At 50.1% G+C, this 23,260-nt stretch overlaps 2 protein-coding genes across 2 annotated transcripts; one reads left to right on the top strand and one right to left on the bottom strand.

The window, feature by feature from the left end:
- Positions 1-286: 286 nt before the first annotated feature.
- On the top strand, positions 287-15,913 carry patl1 (PAT1 homolog 1, processing body mRNA decay factor). The gene is made up of 20 exons (XM_056586878.1): positions 287-769; positions 1,599-1,704; positions 2,403-2,594; positions 3,014-3,244; positions 3,421-3,497; positions 3,667-3,747; positions 5,726-5,920; positions 6,585-6,686; positions 8,677-8,763; positions 8,925-9,130; positions 9,735-9,867; positions 10,659-10,776; positions 11,885-11,982; positions 12,430-12,489; positions 12,602-12,747; positions 13,053-13,212; positions 13,446-13,571; positions 13,722-13,813; positions 14,391-14,540; positions 15,293-15,913. The coding sequence occupies exons 1-20, from the start codon at positions 755-757 to the stop codon at positions 15,312-15,314; spliced, it is 2,397 nt and encodes a 798-aa protein (XP_056442853.1). The 5' UTR covers positions 287-754; the 3' UTR covers positions 15,315-15,913.
- LOC130379823 (scavenger receptor cysteine-rich type 1 protein M130-like) lies at positions 15,499-22,252 on the bottom strand. Its single transcript, XM_056586879.1, has 7 exons — positions 22,036-22,252; positions 20,653-21,006; positions 20,058-20,387; positions 19,103-19,426; positions 18,348-18,674; positions 17,301-17,603; positions 15,499-15,710 (listed from the first exon to the last, which is right to left on the bottom strand). The coding sequence occupies exons 1-7, from the start codon at positions 22,127-22,129 to the stop codon at positions 15,661-15,663; spliced, it is 1,782 nt and encodes a 593-aa protein (XP_056442854.1). The 5' UTR covers positions 22,130-22,252; the 3' UTR covers positions 15,499-15,660.
- Positions 22,253-23,260: the final 1,008 nt, after the last annotated feature.

Below are 23,260 nucleotides of genomic sequence, written 5' to 3'. Positions count from 1 at the left end.
GGTTGCTCAAAGAGAAACGCGGTGTTTTGTTTCCCATGTCTACATTTTCGAGCAAGTGTGTGCACACGACAAGGGACCACGGGTGTGAGTGATGTGAAGCTTACATAGAAAAGTACAGAGTATATATATATATATATATATATATATATATATATATATATATATATATACTCTGTACTTTTCTATATAGCTGTTAGGCTATATCACTTTCTATATATAGATTTGGCTGTCATTGACTCTATAGCTAAACTATGCTCACTATACTTTCAAATCAGCTTATATCGCAGAAAATGGCCTACAAATAAACACAGATGCATGACTGAATAGATATTGAAGAAAAAGGTACATTCGATGAAATATTGATTTAACCAATAACTTGAGGGAGTTACAGGAAGAGTAGGGTAGTAGAGTGAAAGATATCTTCATACAGCTGTATGTTACTTATTTTTCCGAATATGATATTTAGATCATTATTTTATTAATTACTTGGTTTATTTCGTTCCTTCGTTTATATCCAATCTCACACTCTGGGACGCTATTATACCAATGCTAAACGTATCAAGCTCCATCTCAATCAGGTCCGATCCCGATTCATCCCTCTGACTTCTGATATTCCACGCACGCCTGCAAGAAGACGAAGAAGAAGAAACTGCGTGCTCGTTCACGTTACCCTCCTCCGCGTCCACGTGAGCACCGCTGCTGCGTCATTTGCGCGCGTCCTCGCTACAGATAGTAGCGAAAAGCCTGAAGATAGATGTTCCGATTTCAGGTGAGTGTAACCTATTAAAGCCCAGCCCACCTCTCTCTCTGGAGTGTTTCTGAGCAGTGCATGATAGTAGCCAGTGGAACGCGGGCCATTCGTGTGATTATATCGGCAGGTAGTGCCCCATTGTTTACATGATCTATGAAAAAAGAAATGGTTTCGGCCCGCGGCCTGCCAAGCACCGGGCTGTCCTAGTCACATGGAGCGGGGTGAGGCGACTCACGGGCGGTTGTGCCCCATGGTTTGCCTAGACCGCGTGGTGGCAGTCGTCCCGTGTTGGGTTATTGTGGTCGCCAGAGGTCGGCTGGTCAGATGTAGAGATGCATGTTTGGATGATTATTTCCCGTTGCGTTGTTACGTCACCTGTGGTTAGCATCTGTGCTAACGATTAGCATTAGAAATCGGTGCCGGTTCATCCTCACTTTATCTAGAAGGCTACACGCAGGGTTTCTTGTTTGAGTGTCAATGTTAGCCGGTTTAAAGTTGTCGTTTTTTGCATTCATCTGAATGATTGAAGCTGTAAGTAATTTAACTGTATTTTTAATAATTTAGACCTCCGAAACACACTGACTGTTTTTTTCTACTGTAATTTAAAAATCAGTTTATGGTTGCGGTGTTTCCGTCGCACAACCCATCTGTAGCCGCCACCCCTGTGATCATTATGTCTTAAGAAGGGGTAGGCCCCACGCTCGTCTCATCGTCTTGTTTAGATGTACACTGGTTTGTTATGCATGCCTGTATGCAGTGTTGTGCCGCATAACTCTTACCTTTGGGAACCGTATTTGGCCCCTCTGTTCCCGCTCGTTATGTCGTCATCCTGTCGGACTCCTCCCAGACCCCTGATGAAGACTGCACACTGGAGGAGGAAGAGGAAGCCCCGGTAGAGGAGGAAGATGATATTGATCAGTTCAATGATGACACTTTTGGCGCAGGGGCCATTGGTAAGTGGGTTGTTTCTGCTTGTGTCTGTTTTTCAGCCCTGGAAAACTCCCCTGCCTAAAGAATCTAACGACCAAATAGCCAGTGCTATCTAGTCCCCATTTACCCCAATTTAGCATATTTGTGCAAGTCACAAAGATACACAGGATACTGCCCAAAATGTATAGCTTATATTGTAACCAAGTGGTGTCCAACTGCAGAAGATGAGTGCCTATATTTGTGTCTAAGTCTCGACACCAACAGTTTTTCCGCAACCCTTCATAATGCCATCTTAGATTACGTTTCGACATGGTTTTGTGTATTATTCCCTGGTTGTTACTTTCTCATTTTACTGGTGTTTTAACATTATTGTAGCTACATGCTAATGCTGGTAAGGTTGTCTAACCACTGTAACCTGCCAGTGTTGTTGGTCTGTTCAGCTAACTACTGTAAGGCGGCTTCGAGCCGTCGGTCTAAGCTTAAGTCTTCTGCAGATGCCAGATGAAACAGATTCAAAACTGTCGGTTTTAGCTTCTTCCATAACCGCCCAACATGAACCAGAGTCCGTCTTGCTTCTGTTCTACGTTTTCAAGTCAAGCATTTTGAAATCCTCCAAACCGGCTACAGCTGATGGCCAGCGCGGTGAATGGTAGTTGGGGTCATGTTGACGTGGTGCCTGATAGCCCTGTTTGTTTGACCCCGCCCCCCCCCCCCCCTCCAGATGATGATTGGCAGGAGGAACACCAGCGCCTGGCGGGGATGGAAGGGCGTGCCGCAGGCGGGGGCGTGGCCGGGGGAAGAGCAACGGAGATAGGTGGAGCAGTTGACCCCCCACCTGCTTCCCACCTACCTCTCCCCTCCTCCCTTCCTCCCCTCCACCTTCCCCACGCCCCCTCAGGGTTACCCCCACCTGGTGAGCACTCACTCACTCACTCACTCACTCACTCACTCACTCACTCACTCACTCACACACTCCTCCAACTCACACACACACTCCTCCAACTCACACACACACTCCTCCAACTCTCACACACACTCCTCCAACTCTCACACACACACACACACTCCTCCAACTCACACACACACACGCACTCCTCCAACTCACACACACTCCTCCAACTCACACACACACTCCTCCAACTCACACACACACTCCTCCAACTCACACACACACTCCTCCAACTCTCACACACACACACACACTCCTCCAACTCACACACACGCACTCCTCCAACTCTCACACACAAATACCCCTCCAACTCACACGCACACCCCCACCCCTCTCCAACTCACACGCCGCCATTCTTCTCCTCTGTGCGTGTGTGTGCCCAGGTCTAGAGGACGGGCGAGGAGGAGGGGGCCTCGCAGAGTCCCTGGCTCGGTTCATCCTGGGGGCCGACCCGGCCATCGCCGGGCTGGGTGCGGCCCAGAGCCCCTCCCACCCCCAGCCCGGGCCCCCTGGCTCCGCCCTGGACTTCTCCCGGTTGCTGTCCCCCCCGTCGCTACGGCCCCACCTCCATCATCCTACCCATCAATTGCCCGGCGGAAACACCTCTTCCGCAGGTAGGATGCGGTCGCCATGGCAATGTGCGCTGTGATTTTTTTGGTACAGAGCTTGTGATGGTGAGGTCTGGGCTTGGACGTTTGGAAAGGGTTGTAATGGTTGTCATGGTGAGAGGGAGAGGCCAGAATACTGGGGGTTGTCATGGTGACACTGTGCTCTCCTCTTCCCCCTGCAGGCATGCACCCCTCCTCCATGATGAGCTACCAGCAGCAGCAGCAGATGCTGTGCCGTGGCTCCGGGCCCATGGGCCAGGTCAGAATCATAACTCAGTCCAGGACTATCTTGTATTACCTGTAGAACCAGATCTAGTATGAAGCCTCTAAACTGCAATGCATCCAGCAAGAGGTCCTATCTACAACACTCCATCTGTGTATTTTTCCTTTCTCTCTTTTTACTCTCTCTCTCTCTCTCTCTTTCTCAGATGGCCTCTCCCAGTATCTGGGAGAACAGTATGGGCTTTGGTCCAGTCAGCCGCTCTCCTGGACTCATCCCCCACATGGAGGTAATGCTGGGTCTATTGTTTACCACAGTGCTGGGTCTATTGTTTACAACAGTGCTGGGTCTATTGTTTACAACAGTGCTGGGTCTATTGTTTACCACAGTGCTGGGTCTATTGTTTACAACAGTGCTGGGTCTATTGTTTACAACAGTGCTGGGTCTGTTGTTTACCACAGTGCTGGGTCTGTTGTTTACCACAGTGATGGGTCTGTTGTTTACCACAGTGCTGGGTCTGTTGTTTGCCACAGTGCTGGGTCTGTTGTTTGCCACAGTGCTGGGTATGTTGTTTGCCACAGTGCTGGGTCTGTTGTTTGACACAGTGCTGGGTCTGTTGTTTGCCACAGTGCTGGGTCTGTTGTTTACCACAGTGCTGGGTCTGTTGTTTACCACAGTGCTGGGTCTGTTGTTTACCACAGTGCTGGGTCTGTTGTTTACCACAGTGCTGGGTCTGTTGTTTACCACAGTGCTGGGTCTGTTGTTTACCACAGTGCTGGGTCTGTTGTTTACCACAGTGCTGGGTCTGTTGTTTACCACAGTGCTGGGTCTGTTGTTTACCACAGTGCTGGGTCTGTTGTTTACCACAGTGTTGGGTCCATCGTTTACATGGATCTGCTAGTAAAATCAATTGGGAGTTTCGGTAGACTGGATTGCCCCGCCCATTCTGCAGGCGATTTGAGTTCGTCCTTCAGAAGGGTCTGGAGAAGAGCAAGACATTTCTTCCTGCTTTCGATACATTTTTGCGGGAGCCAATCACCAAGCTTGCTTTTCCCCTGGTGCGCTATTGGCTGGTTTAACACAATGACGACAGGGAAGCAACGGCAAGCAGCCAATTGTGAGAGTAATTTGAACTAGGCCCACTGATCACGCCTCTTGTGCTGGGAAAATGACGGCAGCTTCCCCAGACAAACGTGCAATCGAACGATTGAGCTTGGTCTGGCAATAGCCAGGGCAGGCTAGTGTTTCGGTGCATGTTCACCGAAATGTTACCAACTCTTCCCAGCAGGTGGCAGTAGGTCAACATTTGAATTACTTAAAGGAATACTTTGCTTTGGTGAATTTTTATCTGTTATGGGTTGAAACATGGTAAAAGCGCTATACTTCCAGGTGTTGGATTTTGGAACTAAAATGAAAGCACCTGTGCTGTAAATCACTGCAAATTATCTTTATCGCGCTATCAATATCAAAGATGGCCTGTAAAATAACTATTGACCGCTATTGAGCTGGTGCAGGAGACAGCCTCTTATCGGATTGATCCATGCCAGGCCGTTTGGGATTAGAGTCTGAATATGAGGGCGTACAGATCTTTGTCAAATATTCAACGATTGTTAAATGTTATTATACTAGGGTACGTTTATTCGGATATCAGAAAATGAAATTGTTAGTGTGATTTATTCCTTTTAAAAGGAAAGATGGGTTACTCCCTGTGTGTGTGTGTGTGTGTGTGTGTGTGTGTGTGTGTGTGTGTGTGTGTGTGTGTGTGTGTGTGTGTGTGTGTGTGTGTGTGTGTGTGTGTGTGTGTGTGTGTGTGTGTGTGTGTGTGTGTGTCCGTACTACAGGACAGTCCTGTCACTACTATCATCGTCACTCTGTTCACTATAGCTAACACTCGGCCCCCTATCACTAATCAATATCACCCTGTTCAATCACTGTTTACTGTCACTCTGGTCACTATAGCTTTTACTCTGTTTGCTCTATCTATCACTATTTACTTAAGCTAACACTGTGCTAGCTATCACTCTGTTCACTACAGCTGTCGCTGTGTTTACTATAGCCTTCACTCTCTTCACTATCACTTCGGTAACTATTGCTATTCCTATTTTCACTATAGCTGTCAATCTGTTAACTGGCCGCCAATCTGTTTACTATAGCTGTCACTTTACTATATCTTCCATTCTCTTCACTATCACTTTGGTAACTAAAGCTGTTCCTGTGTTCACTACAGCCCTCGCTTTGTCCTCACCTGTTTTCTCTGTCTCCTGCAGGATAGCCCACTCATGTCAATCATTAAGGAGGTGGGTCTACCGAAGCAGCCTCATCCACTCAGGGGAGAGGACCCACGCGACCTGTCGGAGAGGGTCCTGCCTCCTCGTTCCACCTCCCCTGTGATTGGTTCCCCTCCCGTGAGGGCGGTGCCCATCGGAACCCCGCCCAAGCAGCCGATGAGCCTCAACCACCAGGTAGGCGTCCGAGTCACCTGGCTGTGATGTTTCATCTAGTGCTGTCAGTTAAATGCGTTATTAACGGCGTTATCGCAAACCAATTTTAACAGCGTTAATCTTTTTATCGCACGATTAACGCAATTTATTTATTTATTAAAAAAAAAAAAAACTTTTTTTCTTTTTTCTTTGGCTCAAAACAAAGAAGCAGTACCCTGACTGCTATGTTCAAGGCAGTATGTTTGTATGTTCATTGTTTAATTGCACTATAGGCTTTTTTTTTTTGTATCGTCCTGTTTTGATCCGTATATGCCAATGTTGAAATCAATAAAAAAACATTTGCACAAGGCAAGCCGATGCACTTCTCCATGTTGATAAGAGCATTAAAATGAGAACAATTAATGGGACAAAGAAATCAAGGGATATTTATCGTAGAAAAAAAATCGTGAGTTAACTATGACATTAATATTAAATATTTTAATCGCAATTAAATATTTTAATCGCTTGACAGCACTAGTTTCATCCCAAGGGTAGACTGTTCCAGGCGAGACTCCATATTCTCAACATTGGGACATTTCATTGCGATGTATCGCTATGTATGATGGGGCGGGTGGATGGGGATGAACCTGTGTGATTTCAGTGTACACGGAGCTGTAAGTAGTGATGGTGTAAACTGTGTGTGTAGATCCACCACCCGACGGCGGTCCACGTGAGAGCTCCTCTCCAGCACAGATACCCTCCGCCGTTCCCCGACCGCCTCTCCCCCAACACCCTGCTCAACCTCGCTGTGAGTCTCAATATCTGCTCACCGTGGAGCTCATCACTCTGGTCACTGTAGCTATCACTCTGTTCACTATAGCTCTCACTCTGTTCACTATAGCTCTCACTCTGGTCACTATAGCTCTCACTCTGTTCACTATAGCTCTCACTCTGGTCACTATAGCTATCACTCTGGTCACTATAGCTCTCACTCTGGTCACTATAGCTCTCACTCTGGTCACTATAGCTATCACTCTGGTCACTATAGCTCTCACTCTGGTCACTATAGCTCTCACTCTGGTCACTATAGCTCTCACTCTGGTCACTATAGCTCTCACTCTGGTCACTATAGCTCTCACTCTGGTCACTATAGCTCTCACTCTGGTCACTATAGCTCTCACTCTGGTCACTATAGCTCTCACTCTGGTCACTATAGCTCTCACTCTGGTCACTATAGCTCTCACTCTGTTCACTATAGCCATCACTCTGTTCACTATAGCTCTCACTGTGTTCACTATAGCCCATCACTCTGTTCACTATAGCTCTCACTCTGTTCACTATAGCTCTCACTCTGGTCACTATAGCTCTCACTGTGTTCACTATAGCCCCTCACTCTGTTCACTATAGCTCTCACTCTGTTCACTATAGCTCTCACTCTGGTCACTGTAGCTCTCACTCTGGTCACTATAGCTCTCACTCTGGTCACTATAGCTCTCACTCTGGTCACTATAGCTCTCACTCTGGTCACTATAGCTCTCACTCTGGTCACTGTAGCTCTCACTCTGGTCACTATAGCTCTCACTCTGGTCACTATAGCTCTCACTCTGTTCACTATAGCTATCACTCTGGTCACTATAGCTCTCACTCTGGTCACTATAGCTATCACTCTGGTCACTATAGCTCTCACTCTGGTCACTATAGCTCTCACTCTGGTCACTATAGCTCTCACTCTGGTCACTATAGCTATCACTCTGTTCACTGTAGCTCTCACTCTGGTCACTATAGCTCTCACTCTGGTCACTATAGCCATCACTCTGTTCACTATAGCTCTCACTCTGTTCACTATAGCTCTCACTCTGTTCACTATAGCTATCACTCTGTTCACTGTAGCTCTCACTCTGGTCACTATAGCTCTCACTCTGGTCACTATAGCTCTCACTCTGGTCACTATAGCTCTCACTCTGGTCACTATAGCTCTCACCCTGTTCACTATAGCTCTCACTCTGGTCACTATAGCCATCACTCTGTTCACTATAGCTATCACTCTGGTCACTATAGCTCTCACTCTGGTCACTATAGCTCTCACTCTGTTCACTATAGCTCTCACTCTGGTCACTATAGCTCTCACTCTGGTCACTATAGCTCTCACTCTGGTCACTATAGCTCTCACTCTGTTCACTATAGCTATCACTCTGTTCACTGTAGCTCTCACTCTGGTCACTATAGCTCTCACTCTGGTCACTATAGCCATCACTCTGTTCACTATAGCTCTCACTCTGTTCGCTATAGCTCTCACTCTGTTCACTATAGCTATCACTCTGTTCACTGTAGCTCTCACTCTGGTCACTATAGCTCTCACTCTGGTCACTATAGCTCTCACTCTGGTCACTATAGCTCTCACTCTGGTCACTATAGCTCTCACTCTGGTCACTATAGCTCTCACTCTGTTCACTATAGCTATCACTCTGGTCACTGTAGCTCTCACTCTGGTCACTATAGCTCTCACTCTGGTCACTATAGCTCTCACTCTGTTCACTATAGCTCTCACTCTGGTCACTATAGCTCTCACTCTGGTCACTATAGCCATCACTCTGGTCACTATAGCTCTCACTCTGTTCACGATAGCTCTCACTCTGTTCACTATAGCTCTCACTCTGGTCACTATAGCTATCACTATGGTCACTATAGCTCTCACTCTGTTCACTATAGCTCTCACTCTGGTCACTGTACCTATCACTCTGTTCACTATAGCCATCACTCTGTTCCCTTTCACCTTATTCCCTTTGGTGTGCGTGCAGAACAACCCAATGTGTCGTGGTCCGTTCCCTCCTGGCGTTGGTCCCGTTCTCTCCCAGCTGCAACGAGCTCAGATGCTGAACTCTCAGGTGAGTTCTTCCGACCGTGACACACAAACGTACAATAGACCAATCAGAGAAGGGCGTGTCAAATATCAAGAGGGATGAGCCTGTTTCCGTTCTGGATCGAAAAGGCCATAATGTCTCTGTCTCTGTCTCCCTTCGTCTCCCCCCTCTCTCTCCCCCCCCAGGTGGCAGGGTTCCCTCGCGGCGTCGGGCCCCCTCCCATGCTGCCGGGCGGCGGTGGTTTTAGGCCCTTCTTCGGGGGCCCCCCTCCCCCGCCTCACCACCGGATGCCCCCCCCGCCGCTCCACGGGCCGCCCATCTACCACACCACCCACCTCCACCCCCAGCACCGCCGCATGCTCACCCAGAGGATGCAGAGCAGACCAATGGGGTACGCAGGGCCTCCGACCGAAGCCTCACCCCCCCCCCCAGCACCGTAGAGTCGCTCCCCCTGACCACTGGGACTACCACTAACCACTTGGTGGACGACCACTAACCACTCGGTGGACGACCACTAACCACTCGGTGGACGACCACTAACCACTCGGTGGACGACCACTAACCACTCGGTGGACGACCACTAACCACTCGGTGGACGACCACTAACCACTCGGTGGACGACCACTAACCACTCGGTGGACGACCACTAACCACTCGGTGCACGACCACTAACCACTCGGTGGACGACCACTAACCACTCGGTGGACGACCACTAACCACTCGGTGGACGACCACTAACCACTCGGTGGACGACCACTAACCACTTGGTGGACGACCACTAAGTGGACAACTACTAATAGCATGGTGTCCTACTACTTATCACTAAGTGGACTTCTAATAAGCACTTGGTGGACTACTACTAATCATTAAGTGAGTTACTGCTAATCACTAAGAGGACCCCCACTTCACTATTTTATAGTCCCAGTGCAGGGTGTAACCTGTGTGTCCTCAGCAGGGACCCCTACAGTAACCTGTGTGTAACCCGTGTGTAACAGAGTGGGGCTGGACCGGCGGAGCAGGGACCCCTACAGTAACCTGATGACCCAGAGGGAGAAGGAGTGGGTCGCAAAGATCCAGATGATGCAGCTGCAGAGTACCGACCCCTACCTGGATGACTACTACTACCAGGTTAGTACTAATACTACTGCTACTACCAGGTTAGTGCTAATACTACTGCTACTACCAGGTTAGTACTAATACTACTGCTACTACCAGGTTAGTACTAATACTACTACCAGGTTAGTACTAATACTACTACCAGGTTAGTACTAATACTACTGCTACTACCAGGTTAGTACTAATACTACTACCAGGTTAGTACTAATACTACTACCAGGTTAGTACTAATACTACTGCTACTACCAGGTTAGTACTAATACTACTACCAGGTTAGTACTAATACTACTGCTACTACCAGGTTAGTACTAATGCTACTACCAGGTTAGTACTAATACTACTGCTACTACCAGGTTAGTGCTAATACTACTACCAGGTTAGTACTAATACTACTGCTACTACCAGGTTAGTGCTAATACTACTGCTACTACCAGGTTAGTACTAATACTAAAACTACTGCCAGATTAGACTATTACTACCAGGTTAATACTAATATTACTACCAGGTTAGTACTATTACTACCAGGTTACTCCTACTACTACTGCCAGGTTAGTACTAATACTACTGCTACTACCAGGTTAGTACTTAAACTAATACTAATACCAGGTTAGTATTAATACTGCTACCAGGTTAGTACTAATACTACTGCCAGGTTAGTATTAATACTGCTACCAGGTTAGTACTAATATTACTGCCAGGTTAGTTTCTTAGGCTGTCACTTCCTTCTCTTATTTCTGAAGTGGTTTTCCGTTGCCCAATGAGTTATGAAGTATGATTAATATAATGTGTGTGTGTGTGTGTAGAACTACTATGAGAAGCTGGAGAAGCGGCAGGAGAGAGAGCGGGACAGCAGCAAGAAGGAACACACCACCCGGCTGATCACTCCACAGGTGGCCAAGGTGGAGCACACCTACCGACCAGGTAACCACACCTACCGACCAGGTAACCTAGTGACCAGGTGACCACACCTACCTACCAGGTAACCTCACCTAGGGACCAGGTGACCACACCTACCGACCAGGTGACCACACCAACCGACCAGGTGACCACACCTACCTACCAGGTAACCTCACCTAGGGACCAGGTGACCACACCTACCGACCAGGTGACCACACCAACCGACCAGGTGACCACACCAACCGACCAGGTGACCACACCTACCGACCAGGTGACCTCACCTAGCGACCAGGTGACCGCACCTAGCGACCAGGTGACCGCACCTAGCGACCAGGTGACCGCACCTAGCGACCAGGTGACCGCACCTAGCGACCAGGTGACCGCACCTAGCGACCAGGTGACCGCACCTAGCGACCAGGTGACCGCACCTAGCGACCAGGTGACCGCACCTAGCGACCAGGTGACCGCACCTAGCGACCAGGTGACCGCACCTAGCGACCAGGTGACCGCACCTAGCGACCAGGTGACCGCACCTAGCGACCAGGTGACCGCACCTACCGACCAGGTGACCTCACCTACCGACCAGGCGACCACACCTACCGACCAGGGGACCACACCTACCGACCAGGCGACCACACCTACCGACCAGGCGACCACACCTACCGACCAGGGGACCACACCTACCGACCAGGCGACCTCACCTACCGACCAGGCGACCTCACCTACCGACCAGGCGACCACACCTAGCGACCAGGTGACCACACCTAGCGACCAGGTGACCGCACCTAGCGACCAGGTGACCGCACCTAGCGACCAGGTGACCGCACCTAGCGACCAGGTGACCGCACCTAGCGACCAGGTGACCGCACCTACCGACCAGGTGACCTCACCTACCGACCAGGCGACCACACCTACCGACCAGGCGACCACACCTACCGACCAGGGGACCACACCTACCGACCAGGCGACCTCACCTACCGACCAGGCGACCTCACCTACCGACCAGGTGACCACACCTAGCGACCAGGTGACCACACCTAGCGACCAGGTGACCACACCTAGCGACCAGGTGACCACACCTAGCGACCAGCTAAGTGCACACATTGACTGTGCAAGTGTGTGTGTGTTCCAGTTCAGTTTGCGGGCTCGCTGGGGAAGCTGACCGTGTCCAGCGTCAACAACCCTCGTAAGATGATCGACGCCGTGGTGACCAGCCGCTCCGACGATGAGGTCTGCCATCTCCCTCTCTCTGTGCTCTTGTGATGGTGGCGGGTTTTAAACTGAGAGCTATGCATGTGACGCAGATCAAATGACCGCTGAGCTGGCTTGGCAGCATGGAGGCAGCTGTGGCCATGGCAACAGGCACGTGGCTCTGTTGTGTCAGGTCTCTGTTGGCCTCTTTGCCGATGGTTACTTTAGATGCTTGGTTTCCTGTCATGCCATTCAGTGCGTCTCCATAAGCACCACTAGAACCCTCCTCATCGAATAATATCGGCATTTTCTCTCATTGGGAAATGTTATGACAGGCGACGATGGGTGGGTGCGCTGGCCCGTTAAACTGACGTGTGTGTGTGTGTGTGTGTGTGTGTGTGTGTGTGTGTGTGTGTGTGTGTGTGTGTGTGTGTGTGTGTGTGTGTGTGTGTGTGTGTGTGTGTGTGTGTGTGTGTGTGTGTGCAGGAGAAGAGGGAGAAGCAGGTTTGGAACAAGCGGAGGCAGATCCTCTACACGGTGGAGAAGGTGAGCGATGGTTGTACTGATCCTCCTCCTGCTCTGCTGTCAGGACCCACCAGGGGCTGCGTGGTTGGTCTGAAGACCAACCCTGACCCCCTGTGTGTGTGTGTGTGTGCAGATGTACAGCTCTCTGCTGGAGGTGCAGGACTTTGAGAAGCGCTTCGTCCACGCTGCCGAGGAGGAGAGGGGCGCTCTGCTGGAGCGACACAAGACCCACACGGAGACCCTCTGTACCCTGCTCACACACACAGAGCAGGCCGGCAGGTCAGACACACACACACACACACACACACACACACACACACACACACACACACACACACACACACACACACACACACACACACACACACACAGGCCCTCTTTACCCTGCACTAATGTTGGTCTGGAATTTTCTAACTTCATTACAACCCTTAAAAAATACCATTCTTTACAATTTTATACTACGGGGAATGATTGTTGAAACCATTTCAAATGTGTGTGTGTGCACACACACACACGCGCGCACACACACACACTCGTTAAGACCCTACACACAAAGACCAAAGACTGTGTGTGTGTCTCTGCAGGGTGAGTGACGAGCAGTGTGTGACGATCATGTCCGTGAGGAAGGGGAAACGGCTCATCTCCAGGCTCCTCCCCTTCCTGCCCGCGCAGCAGGCCGCCGCCGTTGTCATGGCGATCGCCCGCAACCTCCCGGCCCTGGCAAAGAAGGACAAACAGGACCAGGTGAAGCACACACACACACACACACACACACACACACACACACACACACACACACACACACACACACACACACACACACACACACACACACACACACACACACACACACACACACACACACACACACACACTGTAGAATGTTGGTATATATATATATATATATATATATATAGAACATAATGTGTAGCCACCTGGGGGAGCATCACCCTGACCTCTGACCTCTACCTGTGCAGGTGCTGTGCTGGTTGGTGGAGCCCGTTGCCGTGGTGATCCAGTCCCTATCAAGCGCCGCCCTCACAGATCTACTACAGGAAATCCAGGGCAGGGAGGGCAACCTGGCCTCCGTTCTGCAAAACAAGGTACTGCTCCTTCTACTGGTACTGCTACTTTTTATACTAGTACTTCTACTAGAACTACTGGTACTTCTAAACAATACTATCAGTACTTGTATACTAGTGTCTCTCCCATGCGTGTGTGTGTGTGTGTGTGTGTGTAATGCGTGTGTGTAGCTGGGTGTGACGCTGCTGTACCTGGTGCTGAGTGAGGGCGACAGGATGCAGAGCTCTGACCCAAACTGCCAGCTCATGGACGACAACCGCTGGTGAGTGCTAAAGTGTGTGTGTGTGTGTGTTAAGAGATATTTGATGTCTGTGTGTACGTGTGTGACAGTGGTTCTCAAAGTTATGACAGCTGAGGGCCGCCAAAGGAGAAGAAATTAGGCGGGAAACGCCGTCAGCATCCCAGTGGTGAAAAAAAACATCTGTGAGGACCTCTGGGAGTGAGGTCAAGTGAGGTCTAAATCACAAAACTGAGGTTCATCCTTTCAAAGTAATGTACAGTCGGATGAAACCTAACAAATGTAACAGGATTTTATTGAAAGCTAGTCGACTTTTCTCTTTATAGTTATTTGTTTGAATTAATATTGATATAAAAAAAAACAGGAATGTCTCTGCGGGCCGCCATTGGCCCGTGGGCCGCAGTTTGAGAACCAATGGTGTATGATGTGATTTGCGTGTGTGATGTGACATGTGTTGTGTGTGTACGTGTATGATGTGTCTGTGTGTACGTGTGTTGTGTCTGTGTGTACGCGTGTGACGTGACGTGTGTGATGTGACATGTGTTTGTGTGTGTGTATATGTGTGTACGCGTGTGACGTGACGTGTGTTGTGTGTGTCCAGGACGGAGCTGGTGTTCTCGGTGGCCCGGGAGCTGCTAGCCGCGCCCTCCTCAACCCTGGCCCCGCCTCTCTTCACCCCACCCAACCTGCTGGGACTCTTCGCCCGCTACGTCGACCGCCAGAGTCTAGAGCAGCTGCAGGAGAAGCTACAGTAACTATCACACACAGACTCACACGCTGTCACACACAGCTGGCAGTGTGCGTCTGTACTGGAGCAATAAGGCACCAGCGCGCCCTTCAGCTGTTCTTAAACTCCTGGCAGTTACGGCCTCAAGTGGCATATTGCTTTTATCAAACGGTTACCGTTTGTGGTCGACTGCACAAAACTCCATCATCATAAAATGCGATCATTCATTGAAAACCAATCAAAGTTCTTCCACCAAGAAGGCGTGGCCCCATTGTGGCTAAGCCCCGCCCACCTCATGCATCACGCCAGGACCCTTGAAACACAAATCAGAACTTTTTGCTCACTTTTTTCAAATCAAGAAATATCCAATTAGTTTAAAAAGAGGAAATGGGTGCAAGACTTTCATACATACAAAATACATAAAATGTAAGCGACGGAAACGGACTCCAGGAGGCAGGCCATGTTGAAACAGCCCAAACACGATAACGCTGTCCTCTGCTGCATGTTGCTTCTTATGCATGTCATCACCAGTGACTGACAAAAGTTATTGTACCCATGACGGCTGGCTTATCCAGCAGTAGGACAAGCCGTTCCTCTGTTCCTCGCCAAAACATGTTTTATTTAATATTCCTCGGTGGTGGGAAATGGTAACAGCACGACAGCTGGTAGTTCTTGAGTTGACTAGTTCATGATAACAGTAACCTGTGTGAAGACTTGAGACATTGTGTGTGAAAGTAAATCCACGCTAACACCGCCATGTGATGTTTGTCTTTCAGGATCTCCACGCTGACCAGCTAGAAGTGATTGCAGACATGCCCCCACCCCCCACCTATATGTGGCCGAGAGAGAGAGAATGTGTATGTATGTGTGTGTGTGTGTGTGTGTGTGAGAGAGTTGGTTCTTTTGATTTTTAAGCCAGCTAAATCTCCAGGACCATCATGTGTAGCATGGTGTACAGAGACAGAGAGAGACCCTGGGAAAGATTAAATCTTTTTTTAATTTTGTTGTCAACGATGCCTGTGCTGAACATCCAATTAAAAGTATTTCTATTGTACATATACAGTCTCCTACTTTTCTCTTCAAATGCCAACTTGCTCCTGGTAGCGAGGGAACGAGATGATGTGCTGTGGACCAGAGGAGAGACTTACTGGTCCTCACTGCTGTAGTCATCCTCACTCTTCTCCCTCTGGCGGGCTGGGAAAGAAAAACAGCAAGATTCATCCTGACCACGTGTTCAGACCGGAACCCCGTCATAGTACTATGACGGGGTAGTACTATGTAGTTTAGTTGGAAGGTCCCATATCATGCCGCCAGGTGTGAGTGTGATTAGCCGCTACAAGCCGTTTTGGAAATCGGCCTCTTCTGACATCACAAGTGGGTGTGTCCACCTAAATCATTGGTTCTCAAAGTGTGGCCCGCGGGCCAATGGTGGCCCGCAGAAACATTCCTGGCAGCCCGCAATGACATATAGATGTAAGTTTAAAAAAAAAAAAAAAAAAAAAAATTATTTAACATAAATTAAATAAATATAAAGAGAAAAGTTGACTCTCTAGCTTTCAATTAAATCCTGTTAGTTTTAATCCGACTGTACATTACTTTGAAAGGATGAACCTCAGTTTTGTGATTTAGACCTCACTAGACCTCACTCCCAGAGGTCCACGGTGCAATGTTTTTTTTTCACCGGTGGGATGCTGACGTTTGCCGACCCTGATACAAATTTTTGGTTCCTAAGGCTACGTTTACACGATGACAGTCTGAACAGAAGACGCAAAAGTGGCGTTGCGTCTTCACTTTTTATTCCGCGTGCAGACAAGCGTTTTCGGGAGGAAATCTGCGTGCATACGGTGACGCAAAAGTGTGTGGAATTCGATTGGGTATGCATGCCAGGCTGCTAGGTGGTGCTATGATAGACTATCACACAACACCGCCATGTCTGAGCGCATGCGTAGAATCTTCCTTCTCTTATCCGTGCCGCAAAAACCAAAAAGATCCTTCTCTGTTCAGTAATACTATCTGTAAATATCCTGTACATTTCGTGGAAATACTCCTGTACGCTTGTTAGAGCTGCCAGAGCAGCTTGAAGGTCCGACGCATGGAAATAATCTGACATGTTTGTTTATTTCCTTGTACTGGCACATGTATGTGACGTAAACGCGTACGCGACGTGAGCAGATCTGAGCAGTGTTTTGCGTCTTGGCAGTTTAGACGGAAACGCTACGGTGGAGCGTATTCAACTTTTCCACCCTGGAGGGTGGTTTCACATTTATGCGTTTTCATGCCCCAAAAACTCTGTCACCGTCTAAACGAAAGGCACTTCCGTTAAAATATTTTGTCGTTTTCACCCGCAAGCGTCCTCGTGTAAACGGGGCCTGAATTGGCCCTCAGTGGTCAAAACTTTGAGAACCCCTTACCTAGATGTAAGCGTGATAGATCAGACTGCCAACCTGGTCTATAGCAACGGTGCTCGTCTATCTTGTCTACACCTTGTAACGGCTAATCACTCAAACCTGGTATAATGTCACCTTTAAGGATGCATCTCGCTCTAATTAGGCTGAAATCATTTAACCTGTTCATATTCCTGCAATAAATGATGATTAATGTCGTGACATTAGGGGGTCCACTGGTCTAGAAGTGAGGTGCTCTGGTCTAAAGGTGGGGTACACTGGTCTAGAGGTGAGGACCACTGGTCTAGAAGTGAGGTGCTCTGGTCTCAATGTGGGGTACACTGGTCTAGAAGTGAGGTGCTCTGGTCTCAATGTGGGGTACACTGGTCTAGAACCTCACCCTCACAGACGACCTCCACGCTGCTGTCGGAAGGCCAGGGGATCACGGTGCCACAGTCGAGCAGCGCGCCCTCCGACCCCTGGCAGTCTGAGAAGTAGCGCACGGAGCGTGTGCGGTGGCGCCCGACCACCCGGCGCGTGGAGACCGCCGCGCCGCAGCAGAGCTGTCGGCACACGACGGTGGCGTGCTGCAGGCCCCAGCCCGCCGACTCACTCGCCAGCATCTCCCACTCGTCCTGGACGTTGACCATGAGCCGGCCGTCGCACGGAGACGAGCCCCACACCAGCATCACCTCCTCGTAGTCTGGGGAGCAGAGCCTACCTTCAGCCTGGGGAGCAGAGCCTACCTTCAGTCTGGGGAGCAGAGCCTACCTTCAGCCTGGGGAGCTGCTGGAACCTTACAACCGGTGTTGGGAACGTTACTTTAAAAAAGTAATTAGTTGTAGTTACTCACTACTTGTTCCAAAAAGTAACTGAATTACTCTATGATAAAAGTAACTAGTTACAAGGGAAAGTAACTATTTACGTGAGCCAGGGTTAGTGTTAGGATTAAGCAGTTTATTCAATCAATTCATAGCAACGCACCCCCTTTAACGTACAGTAACGATAACGACGGAAACAGTAATTAGGTAGATTACCCCGTGCGCTAACCGGAAATTACGATCACGACTGCCGCCGCGGCTCCTCCCCCGCAATAAACTCTTCACCCCTAGCTGCTATAAAAAAACTACAAAATGACAATTAATGTGGGCTATGTGGAAAATGCGCCGACGTTGGCTCAGCCCGGCTCCGCCCTCTTCCGCTACGTAGCTAAGATGGCTGCCGTTGAGTACGAAAAGTGTACGGCGATCCACACTTCGATTTGACCGTTTGGAGCACACCATCCGGGTCGTTTCAGTACATTGAACAGTACATACTTATTTTCGCCCGATCTGAATCGGAACGCCCTATGTACTCAAACTTAGGCCAGTAAGTACGGACAGTATGGATACTGGAACACGGCGCTGGTCTGAGAACCCCTCGTCTGGAGGAAAGGGGGGGCGCTCACGTTTCCAGATGGAGATGGAGAGGACGGAGCTCCTGGAGGTGAACAGCCTGGAGCGGTGCATGACCCGGTACACGCAGGTGTAGTTCCCCTGCTGGGCGGAGACGGCAGCGGGAAACCGGAAGTGGGCGGTTCTGTTCTCGGTGGGCTCGCTGAGGGCGGTGCCGTTGGCGCCGCTGAAGAGCAGGAGCAGGGACCCTCCGGGGTACCTGGGCCGGACGGAGCAGGTGACGGTGAAGCTGTGGCCCTTCAGCACCGAGGGCCTGTCCCGGCCCGGCCGCCAGGGGTCCATCATGGAGGACACGGAGATGTTGGGACTCACCAGGAGGTCTGCAGAGGAGAGGGTACTACTCACACATAAGACCCCCCCAACACGAGGGCCCTCATGTCTTTGGAAACACACACACACACACACACACACACACACACACACACACACACACACACACACACACACAACCCCCAACACGTGGGACCTCATGTCTTTGGAAACACACACACACACACGACCCCCAACACATGGTCCCTCATGTTTTTGGAAACACACACACACACACGACCCCCAACACATGGTCCCTCATGTCTTTGGACACACACACACACACACACACACACACACACACACACACACACACACACACACACACACACACGTGGGCCCTAATGTCTTTGGAAACACACACACACACATGCGACGAGCAACGTTTATTAAACTATTGACTCAACCTCATTCTCAGCCAACGGGGAGCCGGTGGTACCTGAGCAGACCACCTGGGCGGGGGGGTCTGCAGTGTGCAGCGGCCGTACGACACCGCAGTCCGTCAGCGCCGCCTCCTCCCCCCCGCAGTCGGACAGGAGGCGCCAGGCGGGCCGCGGGCGCCCCGGCCAGGGGCTCGCCGGGGCCCGTCCCACGTCCACAAGCGCACCGCAGCCCAGCTGCCGGCACACCACGCCGCCCACGCTCCCACGCCAGCCCCCGCGCCCGCTCCCGTGGACGACCGGCCGCCACTGGCCCTGGTGCCTCACCTGCAGGTTGCCCTCACAGCCGCTGGCGCCGCCCACCAGCCGCACGTCACGCGGCTCTGGAACACATGACACATGAGGAATTTAGTGATGAGAGGGTGAGGTTAGCCTCCAGTGTATAGGGTGTGGGGTGAGAGGGTGAGGTTAGCCTCCAGTGTATAGGGTGTGGGGTGAGAGGGTGAGGTTAGCCTCCAGTGTGTATGGTGAGAGGGTGAGGTTACCCTCCACAGTGTGTGGGGTGAGAGGGTGAGGTTACCCTCCACAGCGAGTATGGTGAGAGGGTGAGGTTACCCTCCACAGCGAGTATGGTGAGAGGGTGAGGTTACCCTCAACAGTGTGTATGGTGAGAGGGTGAGGTTACCCTCCACAGTGTGTATGGTGAGAGGGTGAGGTTACCCTCCACAGTGTGTATGGTGAGAGGGTGAGGTTACCCTCCACAGTGTGTATGGTGAGAGGGTGAGGTTACCCTCCACAGTGTGTATGGTGAGAGGGTGAGGTTACCCTCCACAGTGTGTATGGTGAGAGGGTGAGGTTACCCTCCACAGGGAGTATGGTACAAGGTGAGAGGGTGAGGTTACCCTCCACAGTGTGTATGGTGAGAGGGTGAGGTTACCCTCCACAGTGTGTATGGTGAGAGGGTGAGGTTACCCTCCAGTGTGTGTAGGGTATGGGGTGAGAGGGTGAGGTTACCCTCCACAGCGAGTATGGTGAGGGACGCAGCATGGTGGAAGAGGCCGGGGGCCTCCTCCACGCTGTAGGAACATCTGTAGACCCCCCGGTGGCTCTGGTCCGCGGCCGGGAACAGGAAGTGGGCGGAGCGGTTCACGGCGGGCAGGAACCGCTCGCCGCAGGCCTGCAGACGGAAGGTTTTGACGGTGTACGCGGTGCTGGTGAAGCAGGAGATGAGGAAGGCGTGGCCTCCGAGCACATTGGGAGCACTGCTGCTGTCGCTCTCCGAGGTGGAGGTCGAGGTGGAGGTGGAGGTGGAGGTCAGGCTGATGAACGGCTCCGCCAGACGATCTGGAGATGGGTCACATGGTACACGGGGGCGGGGGGGGGACAACAGGAATGAGGAACGGGTTGCAGCAGTGTGACGCGTCTGCTGGCCCCTAGAGGCGAACGCTGTCTAAACTCAGATGCATGTTCGGTAAACAAAACCGACCAATCGCGGGGGCCGTGTGCGGTAGCACGCGCTTCACCTGTAGGGGGATAAGTTATATTTGATCCTGCGTTCTTCAGACTGACATGTGGACCAGGATCAGGATCCATTTCGGAGGCGCCTTACCGCTGCAGTCGAGGTACAGAGCCTGCTGGTCCCGGGCCGCCGCGTTGCTGGGCAGGGGCGCGGCGGGACAGTCGGCGTGGCTGCTGGCGTTGCCGTGGCAGCTGAACTTGACGGACCAGACGGGACCAGAGGCGGTCGGACGCGGCTTGGAGTAATGGGCCGCGTAGAAGCCGCAGCCCAGTGCCCTACAGACCACCAGCCGGCTGTCCGGATCCAGACTGTGCGGATCCACCGACCGCCAGGACCCCCCCGCAAGGACCTCCACCCGCCCCGAGCAGCGGCCCGTCCCCCGGCCAGCAAGACGCAGCACGGGCCCCGCCCCACCGGGCCCCGGGGGGCCGCCACCCTGCGGTTCTGGGGCAGGAAAAGAGAGAGAGAGGGGTAAACCCTAACTGGAAGCGTGGTTGTGAGATATACCTGAGCCGCTGTACAACATCAACAACAACAACAACAATAATAATGAGGCAAGGCCTTAAAAAAAAAAAAAAAGTTTGGTTCCTGTTGGTTGTCAGTTGAGGTCATGGGTAGGTTGGGAATTTATTTTATTTCTTTATTTTATTTTTTCCAGCGGCAGCGAATGATAGGTAGGTTGTTTTCATTTAAAAACGAGAGAATGCGCTCATCCTTGTACAGAATGAAGAGGTGCTGTACAAAAACGTAATTATAGTTTGCATCAAAAAAAAAATAATGATCATGATCATAAAATAATTTGGATCGCACATAAATTGACAGGGTCGGTCGGAAACCGCAACCACCAGACTAAAACATTTTTTAGGCCCAATGACACTCACGAAACACAATAACAGAACATTAGCAACATCACAACCAATCACATGAACATCACCATATCATGACAATACACCATCACAGCAAAACATCCCAACATCACATCACAATCTCAACAACATCCCAACATTCCAACAAAAGATCCCAACATCACAACAGCAGCAGTGTGTGTGGCAGGTGAGCAGGAAGTTAAAAACACACATAAATAAAACCAAACAGATAAAAACTAAATACAACTATGAGACGGGGAACCATAGTATATATGCAGTAGTCCTACCTTTCACTAGGGCTGGGCATTTAATCGAATTTTTATCGCGATTTCTATTTATTTATTATTTATTTTTATCACAAAACTAATAGAAACGAGTTTAAACTTCTTATTTTTTTTAATAAAATGCTTAATAGAAAGGGCAGAACAGCTGAAAACATATCTGTACATTATTTAAGTTCTTAGTTACAAAGTGTTTTTTGTGAGAGACATGCTGGATAAATGCATCGTGTTTTCGAACTAAAAAAATAATCGTTTGAATAATCGTGATTTCAATATTGACCAAAATAATCGTGATTATGATTTCTTCCATAATCGAGCAGCCCCACCTTGCACCTGCTCAGGCTCTGCTGTAGTACTCCACGTCTCCAAGGGTGAAACCAACAGAGCTAGAGCCAGGCTCCAGGCCCGGGCAATACACATCGTGTCCTGGCCTGCTCTCCTCTGGACCCAGCTCAGTCAACACACCAGGCGCTACACGGTTCAGGAGGCCTGATCAATACCTCTCTGGGCTGCTGGCCTCAAACAGAACATCCTAACCCACGAGAAGATCTGCTTGGTTTATATACTTGCCCATGAATATAAAGCCCCGCCCACGGCTGACTGACTGGGCCACGCACGCTGAATGTGATCCAAGTCCAATATGTGGCCCCGCCTGCAGCATCAACCCCGCAGGCTTACCGTTTAGTGTTTTTCTGTGTGGGTTTGAGCAACTCAGTTGTACAAACAAACCGACTTGCTTCATCAAAGGGACACACACACAGGGTCACGACCCCGGTCCCTAAAACCACACGCACAAGCAAAACAAGTGAGTGCCGGGACAAAGTCAATATATAGAAACATTTGTTCACCACAGTTACTGTAGTCTTTTGAAACTAGGGTAGGCCATTTATTTCCGAAGCAATGTTTGTCATTTTGGGTGAAATTGTCATTAAATTGTCAGTAATCAATAAATCAAAATGCAACAACAAATAAGAAGTAAATCCTGTAACTGTGGCTGTTGCAGGCCCGTCATCATTCCGAAGGATGAAATTGGTCGCCCTTCCTGTCCTTCTACCTAGCTAGCCAGCTAACTGCGCGCCGCACTCTGCCCTGCACACCTCGCGACTGACCTGTCTTCCAAGGCTAGGCAGACCTGTTGCCAAAGCTAGCAAGCTAGTCCCGTGTTTTCAGGGAGTGGCTTTGGAGGGAGGCCTTAGAGGAGGGGTCCGTTTGTTATTATTGGATACTTTCAAAATCGTCCCTTCTCTGGCTGTTTTCCTCAAATGGCCCGCGCTAGCTGGGATCAACTCTTCAAGGCCCTGCAGATTTTCCTAGATATCAGCATCGGATCTCTGAACCAGTGAATGAGTGGCCTTATAAACAGTACATCAAATATGTATGTACAGTGAGGTAAATACTATATCAATCTCTATGCATCAATGGATATAAATGTACATTATACTTACTGATATGAATTCATATCCAAGCAGGATGCAGTAGTTCACGGTCCAACGTAGCAACACGGTTCCGGTCTTAGAGTTCTCTTGTAAGGTCAAGCCTTGGTGCCTTGGC

The sequence above is a fragment of the Gadus chalcogrammus genome, chromosome 3, assembly GCF_026213295.1.
Source record: "Gadus chalcogrammus isolate NIFS_2021 chromosome 3, NIFS_Gcha_1.0, whole genome shotgun sequence".
Classification (NCBI taxonomy): Eukaryota; Metazoa; Chordata; class Actinopteri; order Gadiformes; family Gadidae; genus Gadus; species Gadus chalcogrammus.
Note: the sequence above shows the minus strand (reverse complement) of the source record. Positions and strands in the feature narration are given on the sequence as shown.

Bases quoted from the DNA above. Each gene is read 5' to 3' on its own strand.
- LOC130379823 (XM_056586879.1), bottom strand. From the start codon at position 22,129: ATGTGTATTGCCCGGGCCTGGAGCCTGGCTCTAGCTCTGTTGGTTTCA. The intron at 21,007-22,035 runs GTGGGGCTGCTC...TTCCTGCCCCAG, and splicing joins AGAGCCTGAGCAGGTGCAAG to AACCGCAGGGTGGCGGCCCC. The intron at 17,604-18,347 runs GTGAGCGCCCCC...TCTGCTCCCCAG, and splicing joins CTCCATCTCCATCTGGAAAC to ACTACGAGGAGGTGATGCTG.
- patl1 (XM_056586878.1), top strand. The intron at 6,687-8,676 runs GTGAGTCTCAAT...GTGTGCGTGCAG, and splicing joins ACACCCTGCTCAACCTCGCT to AACAACCCAATGTGTCGTGG. The intron at 13,213-13,445 runs GTGAAGCACACA...CTACCTGTGCAG, and splicing joins AGAAGGACAAACAGGACCAG to GTGCTGTGCTGGTTGGTGGA.